Raw genomic sequence first — 16,068 nt, 5'->3', positions numbered from 1 at the left:
AAATTAAAAATTTTATCGAAAATTCATCAAAAATTCAAAAAAAAAAAAATTTTACTATTAAAACGACCATTTCCGTCCTTAACGGAAATGGGCGTTGATTCGTGACTCCATCAAAACATTCTAAATTTCGTCGAAGATCCACCAAAAATCTAAATTTTAGCATGAAAACTTTAAATTGGCTGTATCTTCTTAACTAAGCGTTTTAAAGGGAAATGGGCCTTAATTTGTGACTCCATCAAAAAATTCAATATATGGTAGAACATTAGAAAGTCCCTCAAACATCGAAATTTCAATATGAAAACTTTAAATTGGCTCGATTTCCTAAACTACGCTTTCTAGAAGAAAAAGGGTATATTGCATAGTAGTGCATATTTTGGTAAGTAAGCTATCAATAAACTTTCTAATGAAAGTGTTGATGGCTAGAAACTCCAGCTTCTAGTTTCATTCATAATTCATAATTGACGTCGGTTTTACATTACCGAAAGCAACTTCAATATCAAGGAAAGATACCATTTTATATTCCTTGACAGCGAGACTACTCTCTATGTAGGCTACTATGTCGTGATAAGTTGCTTCAGTGGACCTGCCCTTATTAAATGCATGCTGATGCCGAGAGAGATCTCTAGGAATCTTTGCCCTAAAACATGTTTCTATCAACCTCTAGAGTCTTTAGCATAAAGGATGACAGATTCTTAGAACGTCCGGCCGACACGGGATAACTATGAGCACCACATAGGCTGGAACTTTGAACTCCTACTTGTGTGGTGTCCATCGTTATCACGGGAAGCTTAGCTGAAAGCTACCGTGCGCGTCCTCAAGTTGCGGATGCTGGAAAGCTCCATTTTTATGCGGAGTAGCTGCAAATGTAGCCGCGGGCAGTCAGCTACTTTCTCAGTGAGGTGTTAGGTGGCACTGGCTCTTGATTAAACTGGCTCTTGATAAAACAACATCAGCTTCCGTTTCCAGGTTAGGGGCGACTGGAGGCGAGCGTCGGATCTTGGAGCAAGCGGCTGGCCACAACGAGGGATACATGTGCAATCCCATGTCCCGCTCCAACTTTGACGACCCACGCAAACAAAAAAAGGACTATGATTTACGAATCTGCACCTGGAATGTCCGCGCTCTTTATACAGAAGGTGCAGTATACGCTATTGGAAATGCTTCTATATATGTGGAATTGAGTTAATAAGAACACACACGAATTGAATGATACAAAGGTTTATTTGAGAATGAAAAAATATTCTTTAGAATTGACAGCATGTATAATACATTGAAAATCAATGCTATCTATGTGAATATAATAAAAGAAATAATAAAGTTAATTATTCAAAGTCGATTGATACTCCAACACCCTTCCTCAATCGAGTTCAACGCCAATTGATTTTCGAAATTTTTGCAAATAGAGGTGGTTTTAAAGGTTTAGTCATTATATCCGCCACCATAGATTCCGTTGGACAGTAATTGCATTCAACATCTTTCTTTTTGATGTGATCCTTTACAAAATGGAGCTTTGTATCAATATGTTTCGTTCTGTTACTGAGTTTTTCTTCTTTAATAAGTTTCAAGCAGCTTTGATTGTCTTCGTAGATTATTATTGGTGAAGTTTGAATTATCTTCATGTCACTCAATAGACGTCTTAGCCAGATTGCTTCTTTGCAAGCTTCAGAAAGGGAAATAAACTTAGCTTCCGTAGAGGACAGTGAAACACAAGTTTGTTTTCTGCAAGCCCAGTTTATTGAACCACCATTTATTTGGAACACATATCCAGAATTGGACTTCCTATCTATCTTATCCTCGGCCCAATTCGCATCGGCGTATCCAATCAATATGTTATCCTCAGAATTGTTGTTACTTAACTTTAAAAAGTGATTAATTGTTCCCTTGAGGTACTTCAAGATGCGTTTCAACTCTGCCCAATCTTCCTGAGTGGGACAGCTTACTTTTCTCGCAAATATGGAAACACTCGCAGCAATGTCCGGCCTTGAATTAACACTAAGGTATAAAAGCGATCCAATCAATTTTTGGTATTGGTGTTGTCTATCGAAGATTAGACTCGGTTTTTCCGTAGCCAGGATCCAACGGATATTTTGATTCTTTTGCATTTTCCATACCGTATTCCTTCAACATATCAGTAATATATTTTCGTTGGCGTATGCAAAAGTTAAAATTCTTGTCTTGAAAAATTTCGAGGCCCAAATAGTGTTTTGCATTTCCGAGATTACTTATCTCAAAATGCGATTGAATCAGTTTTTCGCCATTACCATTTAGAAAGTGAAATCGAAGTGAACCGCTGTCATTTTCTTTGCACCTGCTACAGATAAAAGGGTTCGAAAGGTTGTCTGTCTGACAACAGGAGCGAATACTTCGTCATAGTCAACCCCATACTTTTGAGAAAAACCACGAGCCACCAGTCATGCCTTAAATCTTTGGGCTCTTCCCTCGGCATCTCTCTTTATTTTATACGTCCATTTACAACTGACGATATTGGCATTTTCTGGAGTGCAACCTGATCCCACGTTTCTAATTTCTTTAGAGATGATATTTCATCCTCCATACCACTGATCCATTGTTTACGTTGTGTGGATTCTAAAGCTTGCTTATATGTCTTTGGTTCAATGAAGTTGTCGTCGGGGCGTACGCTGTATCCATATCTATCCGGAGGGTTATCTTTAGTTTTCCTTTCAGATCTTCTCTCGGCTGTTTCGCGTTCATCTTTATCACAGGGCGCATCTGTATTCTGCATAGGTCCACTGACGTCTGTATGAATAAAATCCAAAACTCGACTTGAGTTTTTCTCAGATTTCTTATTAAAAGGCTTCTTGGACATTTTACATGTGACACAGACATCACAAAGTTTGCTTGTGCCATAATCTCTTATTTTCATGCCACTTACAAGATTCTGTTTCTGCATTTCCTTCAGTGCTTCGATATCTCTATGGCCAAAAATCTTGTGCCAATAATGTTGGCAATTGTTCCCTCTGATGAATTAACTTCTTTTGCTTTGTTGACTTTATTGTTATTCTTTGCTTTCTTGAACTCCAGCAATCCTTTTTAAGGTGACCTTTTGCCTTACAAAAATGACAACGTTTCACATGATGTTCGCCTTCACGGTCTGAAATCTTAAGTATTGAATTCGAAGCTACATTTTCCTTATGTTTCAAACATTCTTCAATCAAGCAAGTTTCCACGACTTTCACAGTAAGTTCTTCCTTTTTGCGAACTTCTAAAGCTGTCACGAGCGTATCGAATGATGGTGGTAAGCTACTCAGTAGCATTGCTACTAGCCATCTTTCTGAAAAATTTTCACCGACAGCTTCCAGTTTTTCATACAATAGCTTTATTTCCATTATATGCTCATTTATATCACCATCCATTGAATATTTCAAATTGCAAATTTGTCTCATAATACGTACGCTACTTCCGAGCGTGTCCTTTTCATGGTGAGAACGCAATATTCCCCAGGATTCGTTGGCACTTCCAACCTTTTTAATGAGCATAAGTTGACTATCTTCCACGGATAAACCAATGATGACCGTGGCTTCCTCATTCTTTTTATACCCTCCACCATAAGATGGGGGGTATACTAATTTCGTCATTCTGTTTGTAACTACTCGAAATATTCGTCTGAGACCCCATAAAGTATATATATTCTTGATCGTCGTGACATTTTATGTCGATCTAGCCATCTCCGTCCGTCTGTCCGTCCGTCCGTCTGTCTGTCGAAAGCACGCTAACTTCCGAAGGAGTAAAGCTAGCCGCTTGAAATTTTGCACAAATATTTCTTATTAGTGTAGGTCGGTTGGTATTGTAAATGGGCCATATCGGTCCATGTTTTGATATAGCTGCTATGATATCCAACAACTGTGCCAAGTATAGTTCAAATCGGTCCATAACCTGATATAGCTGCCATATAAACCGATCTTGGGTCTTGACTTCTTGAGCCTCTAGCGTGCGCAATTCTTATCCGATTGGAATGAAATTTTGCACGACGTGTTTTGCTATGATATCCAACAACTGTGCCAAATATAGTTTAAATCGGTTCATAACCTGATATAGCTGCCATATAAACCGATCTTGGGTCTTGACTTCTTGAGCCTCTAGAGGGCGCAATTCTTATCCGATTGAAATGAAATTTTGCACGACGTGTTTTGCTATGATATCCAACAACTGTGCCAAGTATAGTTCAAATCGGTCCATAACCTGATATAGCTGCGATATAAACCGATCTTGGGTCTTGACTTCTTGAGCCTCTAGAGTGCGCAATTCTTATCCGATTGGAATGAAATTTTGCACGACGTGTTTTGTTGTTATATCCAACAATTGTGCCAAATATGGTTCAAATCGGTCCATAACCTGATATAGCTGCCATATAAACCGATCTTGGGTCTTGACTTCTTGAGCCTCTAGAGGGCGCAATTCTTATCCGATTGGAATGGAATTTCGCACGACGTATTTTGTTATGATACCCAACAACTGTGCTAAGTATGGTTCAAATCGGTTCATAACCTGATATAGCTGCCATATAAACCGATCTTGGGTCTTGACTTCTTGAGCCTCTAGAGGGCACAATTCTTATCCGGTTTGAATGAATTTTTGCACGAAGTATTTCGTTATGATATCCAACAACTGTGCCAAGTATGGTTGAAATCGGTCCTTAACCTGATATAGCTATCATATAAACAGATCTGGGGATTTGACTTCTTGGGCTTCTAGAGGGCTCAATTTCTATCCGATTTGGCTGAAATTTCGCAACACATTTTTTATTGTTACTTTCAACAACTATGTCAAATAAAGTTCAAGTCGGTTCATAACCTGATATAGCTGGCATATAAACCGATCTGGGATCTTGACTTCTTGAGCCTCTAGAGGTCGCAATTGTTATCCTTTTTGCCTGAAATTTTGTGCGACGGGTTCTCTCATGACCATTAATATACGTGTTTATTATGGTCTGAATCGGTCTATAGGCCGATACAGCTCCCATATAAATCGATCTCTCTATTTTACTTCTTGAGCCCACAAAGGGCGCAATTCTTATTCGAATTGGCTGACATTTTACACAGGTCTCCAACACATAATTTAATTGTGGTCCAAACCGGACCATATCTTGATACCGCTCTAACAGCAGAGCAAATCTTTTCTTACATCCTTTTTTTGCCTAAGAAGAGATGCCGGGAAAAGAACTCGACAAATGCGATCCATGGTGGAGGGTATATAAGATTCGGCCCGGCCGAACTTAGCACGCTTTTACTTGTTCTTCCAAATTTCGTCTGGTTACCTTGGGACCGGATTTGTTACGAATTCCCACAAACCTTCCTTACGTAGAATCAACTCCAACTTAAATTTCCACAAATGGTAGTTGTCCTCGTTTAATTTCGCGAAAGATGTTCTTAAATACTCCATAGCGCTGGACCCAAAACCTATTGGAAATGCTTCTATATATGTGGAATTGAGTTAATAAGAACACACACGAATTGAATGATACAAAGGTTTATTTGAGAATGAAAAAAATATTCTTTAGAATTGACAGCATGTATAATACATTGAAAATCAATGCTATCTATGTGAATATAATAAAAGAAATAATAAAGTTAATTATTCAAAGTCGATTGATACTCCAACATATGCGCTGACGGATGTATTAGAGAAGTACAAGGTAGATATTGCCGCCTTACAGGAAGGGCGATGGACTGGGAATGGCGTCACTACAACAGCAAACGGTGAGGAACTGTACTATAGCTGCCATAACACGAGGCATTAATTTGGCGGTGGATTTGTGGTTAGTCGAAGACTGAAACACCTTGTCCCCAGCTTTACTCCGGTGGATGAGAGGCTAGCCACAATCCACATAAAAGCCAAATTCTTCAGCATTAGCCTTATTTGTGCCCATGCCCCGACGGAAGATAAGGACGAGCTGAACAATAATATTTTCTACCAGCGCCTAGAGAGAGAATATGACCGCTTCCCCGCCCATGATATTAAAATCATTCTGGGAGATTTTAATGCGAAGATTTAAGAATAGTATCTTTGGTCCAACTGTCGGAAAGTTTAGCCTCCATGATATAACGTCCGATAATGGGTTGAGGCTAATATATTTCGCCGAGGCATAAAACATGGTAGTGAGTAGCACCAGATTTCAACAAAAAAATATTCACAAAGCCACATGGCTGTCACCCGATCAAAATACGAGGAACCAGATTCATCCAGCGTTTCAAATGTATGATAGATCCGTGGAGCGAATGTAGATTCAGATCATTACCTTGTTGCAGCAAAGGTTCGCACCCGTTTGAATATGGCGAGGAAAGTACGATCTGACACAGCACGAAAGCTGGACATTGAAAAGCTACAAACTCAACAGATGGCAACGGCATACTCTACTCGACAACGGAACTGTTTGATGAAAGTACTCTTTGTTCAGATGAGATAATGGCGCAGTGGCAAACTATTGCCCACTTCATGGAAAATGCCGCGAAATCCCTACTTGGGTACCGGAAGCCTCCTCCAAGAAACCCATGGTACGACCAAGAGTGTCGTGATGCTACTGAAGCCAAGAATGTGGCATACAGAGCAACCCTGCAATCAATAGCAACGCGCCAGAGGTATCGGGAGAAAAGGATAGAGGAGAAACGTCTATTCCACAGAGAGAAAAAAGAAATGAAAAGACGTGAGTGTGAGCGAATTGAGATGGACAGGAGTCAGAATGAAGTCGGGAAATTCTACCAAAGAATTAAACATCAAACCGTTGGCTTTGGTGTAGTCACATCCTCCTGCAGAAACAAAGAAGGTAATCTGGTAACTGACATAGCTGGCATGCTGTGGATATAGAAAGAACATTTTACCCAAATGCTAGTGTCCGACGATGGCGGCGAAGAGGATACCGCAGAACCAATACCTAATGATGGCAAAGAACGGTTACCTCCTAGTCAGAATAAGGTCCAAGTAGCAGTGACCCGACTAAAGAACAACAAGGCAGCAGGAGCCGACGGGTTACCCGCTGAACTACATAAGACCGAAGGCGATACCCTGATAAGGCGTATGCAACAGCTTGTCTGTGCAATCTGGTTAGAAGAACGCATATTGGAACCTCAGCATCCCATGTCCCGTACATAAGAAAGGAAACAAGACGGAATGTGCAAACTACAGAGGAATAAGTCACCTCCCCATCGCATACAAGATACTCTCGAGCGTACTGTGTGAAAGATTAAAACCTAGTCAATGAGATTATTAGGCCGTATCAAAGCAGCTTTAGACCTGGTAAATCGACCCTGGACCAGATATTCACACTGCGCCAAATCCTGGAAAAGATTCGAGAAGGAAAAATCAACACCTACCATCTCTTTGTTGACTACAAAGCCGCTTTCGATACCCATTTACGTTCAAAGGTATTTCAAGCCATGTCTGAGTTTGATATCCCTGAAAAATTAATGAAACTCTGAAGGATGACACATGGTGATACACATTCCTCAGTTAGAATGGAAAATAAACTCTCCGAATAATTTAATGCGAAACGAGGTTTCAGACAAGGAGACAGCTTGTCGTATGATCTCTTTAATATCCTGTTGGAGAAGATTATACGAGATGCAGATGTGAATAAATATGGCACGCTACTCACAAGAGTACACATGCTACTCGCCCAGGCCAACGACATCGATATCATTCCACGTCGTCGACGCTGATCATGAGTGGTCAGCGGAAGTGGTAACTGCAGCCTTGAAAGAATCGAAAGAGAGTCAGTAAAAATGTATCTGGCAGTAAATGGAGATAAGATGAAATGGTTGGTTTCAACTCCCACAACACATTGTACAACCGAGCAGATAAAGAAAATGGAGAAAGTTGGGAACCACAACTTTGAGATAGTCAGCAAATTTATCTACCTCGGCACCGCCGTCACCGAAACGAATGACACCAGTTTTGAGATAAAGCGAAGAATAATACTGACGAACAGATGCTACTTTGGACTAAGTAAGCAGTTTAGAAACAAGGCCATCTATCGACAGACAAATATTACACTATACAAGACACTGATACTATCCCTGTTGTTATATGGTTCTGAAGCATGGCTATTTTTGAAATCAGACGAGGCAGTGCTTGGAGTGTTTGAGAGAAAGATTCTTCGTAAAATATATGGAGCAGTTTGCGTTAATGGAGAATATAGGTGTCGTATGAACCATGAGCTGTATGAGCGGTATGACGACAATAGCATAGTTGCAATGAGTGCAGTCCGATTCAAGTAAAATCTCAATGATAGGGGGCCTTCTTTTTAAAGCCAAGTCAGAACGGCGTGCCGCAGTTCGACACCTCTTAGGAGAGGAAAACCTACGCTTAAAATTTTTTCTAATGGTCTCGCCAGGATTCGAACCCAGACGCTCAGCGTTATAGGCGGACATGATAACCTCTGCACTACTGTGGCATCCATAGTTACACGATAGCATATTTACAAGTATCAAAATACAATGGCTGTGTCGGCTAGGTCATGTTGTCAGAATGGATGAAGAAGCTTCAGCAAGGAAGTCTTTCGAATGCAAACACGGTGGTATACGCAAGCTGGGAGGACCAATAGCCCACAATCCCATGGCAGCCGGTTGTTCGTACCGGATTGACCCGATGGATTCCTTCATCGGCAAGGGCTGCCGCCTCAGTGAACAACATTGCTACAACAACAACAACCAAAAGCCCGATGGAAAAATGAAGCGGTGGGAAACACCTTGAAACTTGGTGTCAGACGATCGAGGAGCTTGGATCGCTTTTCTACGTTCGGCTAGTGGAACAAATGTTCTGTCATAGCCAAGTAAAGTAAAATAAGTAAAGTAATCTTAGCAATATTTGTGAGGTACTATGCCATGTAAATACTTATCTTCAAAGAGGTGTCGCACTGCGGCACGTCACGGTAAAAGGATGCCTCTTACCATTGAGCTTATAATTGAATCGGACTGCGGTCATTGATGCATGAAAAGTTTTTCCCAGTTCCTCAGTTGAATGTGGGCAAAATTTGCAATTTAGGATACTATTTTTAGGACCTCGCAGACCAAGAGAAAGCATTCATTAACCCAAAACGCTGGAAGTCATAGCAGATGCCTTTTTGTCAAATATCTGCCAAATCAGAAGAAAATTGAGGCTTCTAGGAGCGCAAGAGGCCTAATCCGGTAGTCGGTTTATATGGTGGTGTACAAGTTTATTGACCGACTCCGATCATACTCGGCAATGACGTTGAAAGTCAAAATCAGTTAAATCGAATGAAAACTGAAATTTTTGGGGGCCCAGGCAGTCTTATACGGAGATCAGTTTGTTTGGGGGCTAAATTTGTTTACAGACCGATTCGGATCTACTCGGCTCTGATATTGGAAGTCAGAATGGAATTCAATGTGCCAAATTTCAGCCAAATCGGTTGAAAACTGAGGCTTCTGGGGGCTCAAAAAGGTAAATCCGTGGTTCGGTTTGTATGGGGCTATATCTGTTTATATACCGATTCGAAGCATACTCGGCGCGTATATTAGGCTCACGAAGGCATATCCGTAGTTCGGTTTGAATGGGTCTATATCAGCATATATATACCGACTGGGAGCATAATCGGCGCGTATATTTTGGAAGTCAGAACCTACGTTTTTGTGCCAAAGTTCAGCCAAATCGGATGTAAAGTGATGTTTCTAGTGGCTTAAGGAGTCAAAACTTGGGCTCGGTTTATAAGGCGCTATGTCCTAATCTGAACCGAAATGGCCCAATTGCAATCGCCAATGACCTTAATCGATAAGAAGTATTTGCAAAATTTCAATCGGATGTCTTTATTTGTTTGACTGCCATCTTGATTTCGGACGGACGGACGGCTAGATCGAGTCCCAATTTCGTGACGATCCAAAATATATACACTCTATGGGGTCTAAGGACAATATTTCGAGGTATTACAAACGGAATGACTAGACCTCCCGTCCTATGGTGGTGGGTATATAAAATCGGCGTTCCTTCGTTGACTTTTCGATCGTAAATTTCAAGAACTTCGAAGATGGAAGATTTCCATCACAAGATACTGTAAGAGCACTCTGACTTTCAGACTGCAGGGTACGTCAAACTATGTCGGGTTTGTATTAGATATTCTTTCGCATCTTTATCTTAGAGGAGAGTGAGGGTAGCCTTTATTAGGGTGGGTATATTTGTAAGGGCCATAAAACACACCAAGTGGTTGTCCAAATCTTAATTTTTAGAATGTTTATACCCACCACCGTAGAATAGGGGGTATATTCATTTAGTCATTCCGTTTGCAACACATCGAAATATCAATTACCGACCCTACAAAGTACATATATTTCGGATCGTCGTAAAATTCAGAGACGATTTCACTATGTCCGTGTGTCCCTCCGTCTGCCCGTCCGTCTGTTGTAATCACTCTAGAGCCTTCAAAAATTGAGATATTGAGCTGAAATTTGGCACAGATACGTCTTTTTAATGCACGCTGGTCAAGTTCTTGAATGGGTCAAATCGGACCATATTTGGATATAGCTGCTATATAGTCCGATATTCCGATAAAGGGTCTAATGCCCATAAAAACTTTATTTTTCATCCGATTTTGCTGAAATTTGAAACATTGAGTAGTTTAAGGATCCCCGAAAACTGACCTAAATATGGTACAGATCGGACTATATTTAGATATAGCTACCATATAGACTGATCTCCCGATAAAGGGTCTGAAGAACATAAAAGCTTTATTTATTACCTGATTTCGCTGAAGTTTGCAACAGTGGGTTATATTAAGCCTCCCGACATCTGACCTAAATATGGATTAGATCGGTCAATATTTAGATATAGCTGCCATATAGACCGATTTTCCGATAAAGGGTCTGAAGCCCATAAAAGCTTTGTTAATTACCCGATGTCGCTGAAATTTGAAACAGTGGGTTTGTTTAAGCCTCCCGACATCTGATGTAAATATGGTTAAGATCGGACTATATTTAGATATAGCTGCCATACAGACCGATCTCCCGATAAAGGGTCTGAAGACCATAAAAGCTTTATTTATTACCCGATTTCGCTGAAATTTGCAATAGTGAGTTATTTTAAGCCTCCTGACATCTGATCTTAATATGGTTCAGATCGGACTATATATAGATATAGCTGCCGTACAGACCGATCTCCCGATTAAGGGTCTGAAGCCAATAAAAGCTCTATTTTTTATTTGATTTTGCTGAAATTTGGAATTGTGCGCAGTTTTAAGCCTCTCAACATCCGACATAAATGCGGTACAGATCGGGCAATATTTAGATATAGCTGCCATATAGACCGATCTCCAGATCAAGGGTCTGAAGCTCATAAAAGCTTTATTTATTACCCGATGTCTCTGAAATTTGAAACAGTGAGTAGTTTTACGCCTCCCAGCATAGGACCCAAATATGGTTCAGATCGGACTATATTCAGACATAGCTGCCATATAGACCGATCTGCCAATAAAGGGTCTGAACCCATAAAAGCTCTATTTGTTACCCGATTTTGTTGAAATTTTAAACAGTGGGTAGTTTTAGGTCGCCCGACGTCCGTCCCAAATATGGTTTGTATCGGACAATATTTAGATATAGCTTCCATACAGAGCGACCTGCCGATAAAGGTTCTGAAGCCCATAAAAAATTTATTTTTTATTCGATTTTGTTGAAATTTGAAATACAAAATTCAACAGTGACTTTTATTTATTAGACCTCTCAATGTCCGTGCCGAATTTGGGTGCATAAGTTATCCAATTTTCACCAGATTGTGGCGAAAGGGGGTTTACATATACACCCGAGATGGGGGGTATCCAAAGTTCGGCCCGGCCGAACTTAATGCCTTTTACTTGTTAAAATTGCTTTTCGTTCCCACATTAATAAAACTTTAGATTTCGTTGTTAGCGATCGGAGGGTTGATTTTTATTTTAAGCCCCATGTTTTTTTCAGCAAAACTTCTTAGAATTTATCGTAGATAACGGATCGTAGTCTTCACATCAAATGAGGGGAAGTTGTTAAGATAAGCTGGAGTAATTGTACTTCTTTGGCTTCACAGTGCTCATGCAACAAAGCTATGTAGGTCAGTATTGAGTCGATTAAAGCGTAGTCCATCTCCTGGAGACCATTGGAGAGTTCCAGTTGGCGACATTGAGGAAGCTTTTAAAAATGTTATGCCAACGGCTCTCTTAGGCACTTCCGAAACCCCTCGCCCATATCATATGCAGACTGAAAAATAAATTTATTATTTATTTGAAATTATTTTTAAACAGTATTGGCGTCAATGCTCAAAATAACGCTGTGACAGTGTGAATGTTTTTGTCTTCAAATGGAAAATTTGTATATGCGAAAGAGTCAATAGTTGTTGTTTGAACAACAGTTATTTGCTTTCCTACCAGAAACAATGCACCATTGTGCTTTCAATGCATTTTGTGGGAAAACACACGTTTTTGGAGGCAAAACAGCATTAAATCAGTCGTTAGTCCATGGTATATAAGGCGACAGAACACAATTTGCAATCATCACATCTAATCTAAACGTTTAGTAACAGTTCAAGTTTAATAAAACATAAATATGAAGATCTTTAGCTCTGCTGCCGTAGCTGTTTGCATGGGTTTGGCCATCAGTTCAGTTCAAACTGCTCCCATGCCTGAGCCCGATCTTCTTAGTGGACTTCTTGGAGGCGGCGGTGGTGGTGGTCTTCTTGCACCTGTCTCAGGAGTTCTTGGTACCGTCACCGGACTTATTCCTGGTGTTCTTAACACTGTTACCGGAATTCTTGGAGGACTTACCGGTGGTGGTGGCAGCCAAACTGTTGTTCAAACTGCCCAACCTGTTCAAACAGTTCAAACTTATCAAACTTTGCAAGGACAAGTTGGACCAGTAAGCGGTACCATGCAAGTCGCTAGGGCATAAATCACATAAAACGATTAAATTAGATGTGACTACCAAGGATTTTTGAATAAAAGTCTTAAAGCACTTGAACTCGATGTTCTTTTTTTATTATGAATTTAAGTCAAAGGTTTCACAAAGAAAATGTATTTAATATAACTAACTTGAGAGGCAAAACTCAGGCGGAGTCGATTATACAATAGCCGACACCCTATTCACCATGGAGTTCTTTGAAACTGTTGTCGAACACAGAACAGATTTCCATACTCCTCTAGCTCCAGCGCTGTAATTTATGATATCAAGGAGAGGGTAACGGAATAGAACAGCGGGGAGTTCAATCTGAAATCTGGGACAACCTTGGCATTTCTGCGTGGCAGCTGGTAGCTGTTGGAATGAAGCTGGGGAAGAGAACTGCAACGGGTGTCTGTTTTCATAATGAGAGCTACTACTTGCGATGTGACGCCGGATATGTCGTCATTTCTCGATGGATACAACAAAGTGGTTGCATTGCATATGACCCCTTGAGGTGAATTTCAGGAGCTGCGGGATCTGGGGAAGAGCTAGGTGCCGACTGATAGTCGGGAGGTTATGCAATGTCTATGGTAAATTGTTTTGCTTTACTTGTTTTGGGAAACATCTCAACCGTCCACACCAGCTGAGATGTTTTGCAAATTGAATTTTTCCACACTCCAATTTAAATTTTATGGTAGCTTATTGTAAAGATTTATTTTCTCTTGCTATGTCTGTGAAATGTTGGTTTCTTTTATAAATTTTTATGCCCACCACCGAAGGGTGGGGGTATATTCATACTGTCATTCCGTTTGCAACACAACGAAATATCCATTTCCGATCCTATAAAGTATATGTATTCTTGATCGTCGTAAAAATCTGAGAAGATCTAGCCATGTGCGACGATCTGTCCATCACTCCGTCCGTCCGTCCGCCTGCCTGTCCGTCCGTCTGTCTGTCCGTCTGACTGTCTGTCTGTCCGTCCGTCTTTCTGTCTGTCCGTCCGTCTTTCCGTCCGTCCGTCTGTCCGTCCGTCCGTCCGTCTGTCCGTCTGTCCGTCCGTCTGTCCATCCATCTGTCCGTCCGTCCATCCGTCTGTGCGTCCGTCTGTCTGTTGAAATCATGCTACAGTCTTTTTTTTCTTGTTCATAAGCATGTTAAGTTCGAAGATGCCTACATCGGACTATGTCTTGATATAGCCCCCATATAAACCGATCCGTCGATTGAAGGTCTTAGGCTCATAAAAGCCAAATTTGTTATCCGATTTTGCCAAAATTTTGGGACACTTAGTTGTGTTAGGCTGCCATATAGACTGACCCACTGATTTAAGGTCTTGGGCCCATAAAAGGCGCCTTTATTGTCCGATTTTTTCCAAAATTTGGGACAGTGAGTTGTGTTATGCCCTTTGGCATCCTTCTTCAATTTGGCTCAGATTGGTCCAGATTTGGATATAGCTGCCATATAGATCGATCTCTCGATTTAAGGTCTTAGGCCCATAAAAGACGCATTTATTGTACGATTTGGCTGAAATTTGGACAGTGAGTTGTGTTAGGCCCTTCAACATCTTTCTGTAATTTGGCCTAGATCAGTTCAGATTTGTATATAGCTGCCATTTAGACCGATCCACTGACTTAAGGTCTTGGGCCCATAGAATGCGCATTTATTGTCCGATTTTGCCAAAATTTGGGACAGTAAGTTGTGTTGAACTTTCCGACATATTTCTGCAATTTGGCCCAGATCAGTTCAGATTTGAATATAGCTGCCATATAGACCGATCTTTCGATTTATGGTTTTGGACCCTAAAAGTTTAGAATAAGAAAAGACTTATGTTAGCCTTTTTGACATCTGTGTCGTATATGCTACAGATCGGTCTATATTTGGATATAGCTGCCATATAAACCGATCTTGGGTCTTAACTTCTTGAGCCTCTAGAGGGCGCAATTCTTATCCCATTTGGCTGTAATTTTGCACGACATGTTTTGTTATGATATCCAACAATTGTGCCAAGTATGGTCCAAATCGGTGTATAACCTGATATAGCTGCTCGCTCTTGATGGGTCTTGATTTCTTGATCCTCTAGAGGGCACAATTCTTATCCGATTTAAATTAAATTTTGTAGGACTTGTTTCGCCATGACATCCAATAACAGTGCTAAGTTAGGTTCAAATCGGTCAATAACCTGATATAGCTGTCATATAAACCGATCTTGAAACTTGACTTCTTGAGCCACTAGAGGGCGCAATTCTTATCCGATTTGAATGAAATTTTCCACGAAGTATTTTCTTATAACATGCAACAACCTTGCTAAGTATAGTTCAAGTTGGTCCATAACCTGATATAGCTGTCATATAAACCGATCTGGGGACCACATCTTGATATCGCTCTAATAGCAGAGCAAATCTTTTCTTTTATCCTTTTTTTGCCTACGAAGAGATGGCGGAAAAAGAACTCGACAAATACGATCCATGGTGGAGGGTATATAAGATTCGGCCTGGCCGAACTTAGCACGCTTTTACTTGTTTAATATCGGAAACAGATCGGATCCTCTGTCCGTCTTTCTGTCGAAATCACGATAGCTGCCGAACACATAAAACTAGCCGCTTGAAATTTTGCACAGATAGTTTATATTGATGTAGGTCGTTGGGGATTGCAAATGGGCCATATCGGTTTAGATTTAGATATAGCTCCCATATAAACCGATCTCCAGATTTGACTCTTTAACCACTGGAAGCCGCAATTATTGTCTGAAAATTATCAAGTGGTGTTACGTTATGACTTCTAACAACTGTTCCAACTACGTTTCGAATCGGTCTATAACCTGATATAGCTTCCATATAAACCGATCTCCCGATTTGACTTCTTGAGCCTTTACAAGCCGCAATTTTTTTCCGATTTGACTGAAATTCTGCATGCGGTGTTCTATTACGACTTCCAACAACTGTGCTAAACACGATCCCAATCAGCCTATAAACTGATATAGCTCCCATGTCAGCTGGTCTCTCGATTATCCTTGTTCGGTTCCTAGAAGCTTTAATTTTTGCTGGTTTGACAGAAGTTTGGTATGTAGAATAAAATTATGCCCTTCAACTAAATTTATTTTTTATAAATTTTTAGCAGAATCCATGGTGGTGGGTTCCAAAGATTCAGCCTTGCCGAACTTAGCACGCTTTTAAATTCTTAAAATTCTTCTTCGTTATCGAACTTGCTTTTT

At 40.5% G+C, this 16,068-nt stretch overlaps 1 protein-coding gene across 1 annotated transcript; it reads right to left on the bottom strand.

Annotated features, from left to right (window-relative positions):
* Window positions 1-1,367: 1,367 nt before the first annotated feature.
* LOC131994665 (uncharacterized) lies at window positions 1,368-2,102 on the bottom strand. The gene has a single exon (XM_059361452.1). The coding sequence runs from the start codon at window positions 2,100-2,102 to the stop codon at window positions 1,368-1,370; it is 735 nt and encodes a 244-aa protein (XP_059217435.1).
* Window positions 2,103-16,068: the final 13,966 nt, after the last annotated feature.

This window comes from Stomoxys calcitrans, chromosome 2 (genome assembly GCF_963082655.1).
Source record: "Stomoxys calcitrans chromosome 2, idStoCalc2.1, whole genome shotgun sequence".
NCBI classification, from domain to species: domain Eukaryota; kingdom Metazoa; phylum Arthropoda; class Insecta; order Diptera; family Muscidae; genus Stomoxys; species Stomoxys calcitrans.
Note: the sequence above shows the minus strand (reverse complement) of the source record. Positions and strands in the feature narration are given on the sequence as shown.

What these genes read in the sequence shown, in the direction of transcription:
- LOC131994665 (XM_059361452.1), bottom strand. Translation starts at nt 2,102, where the DNA reads ATGCAAAAGAATCAAAATATCCGTTGGATCCTGGCTACGGAAAAACCG.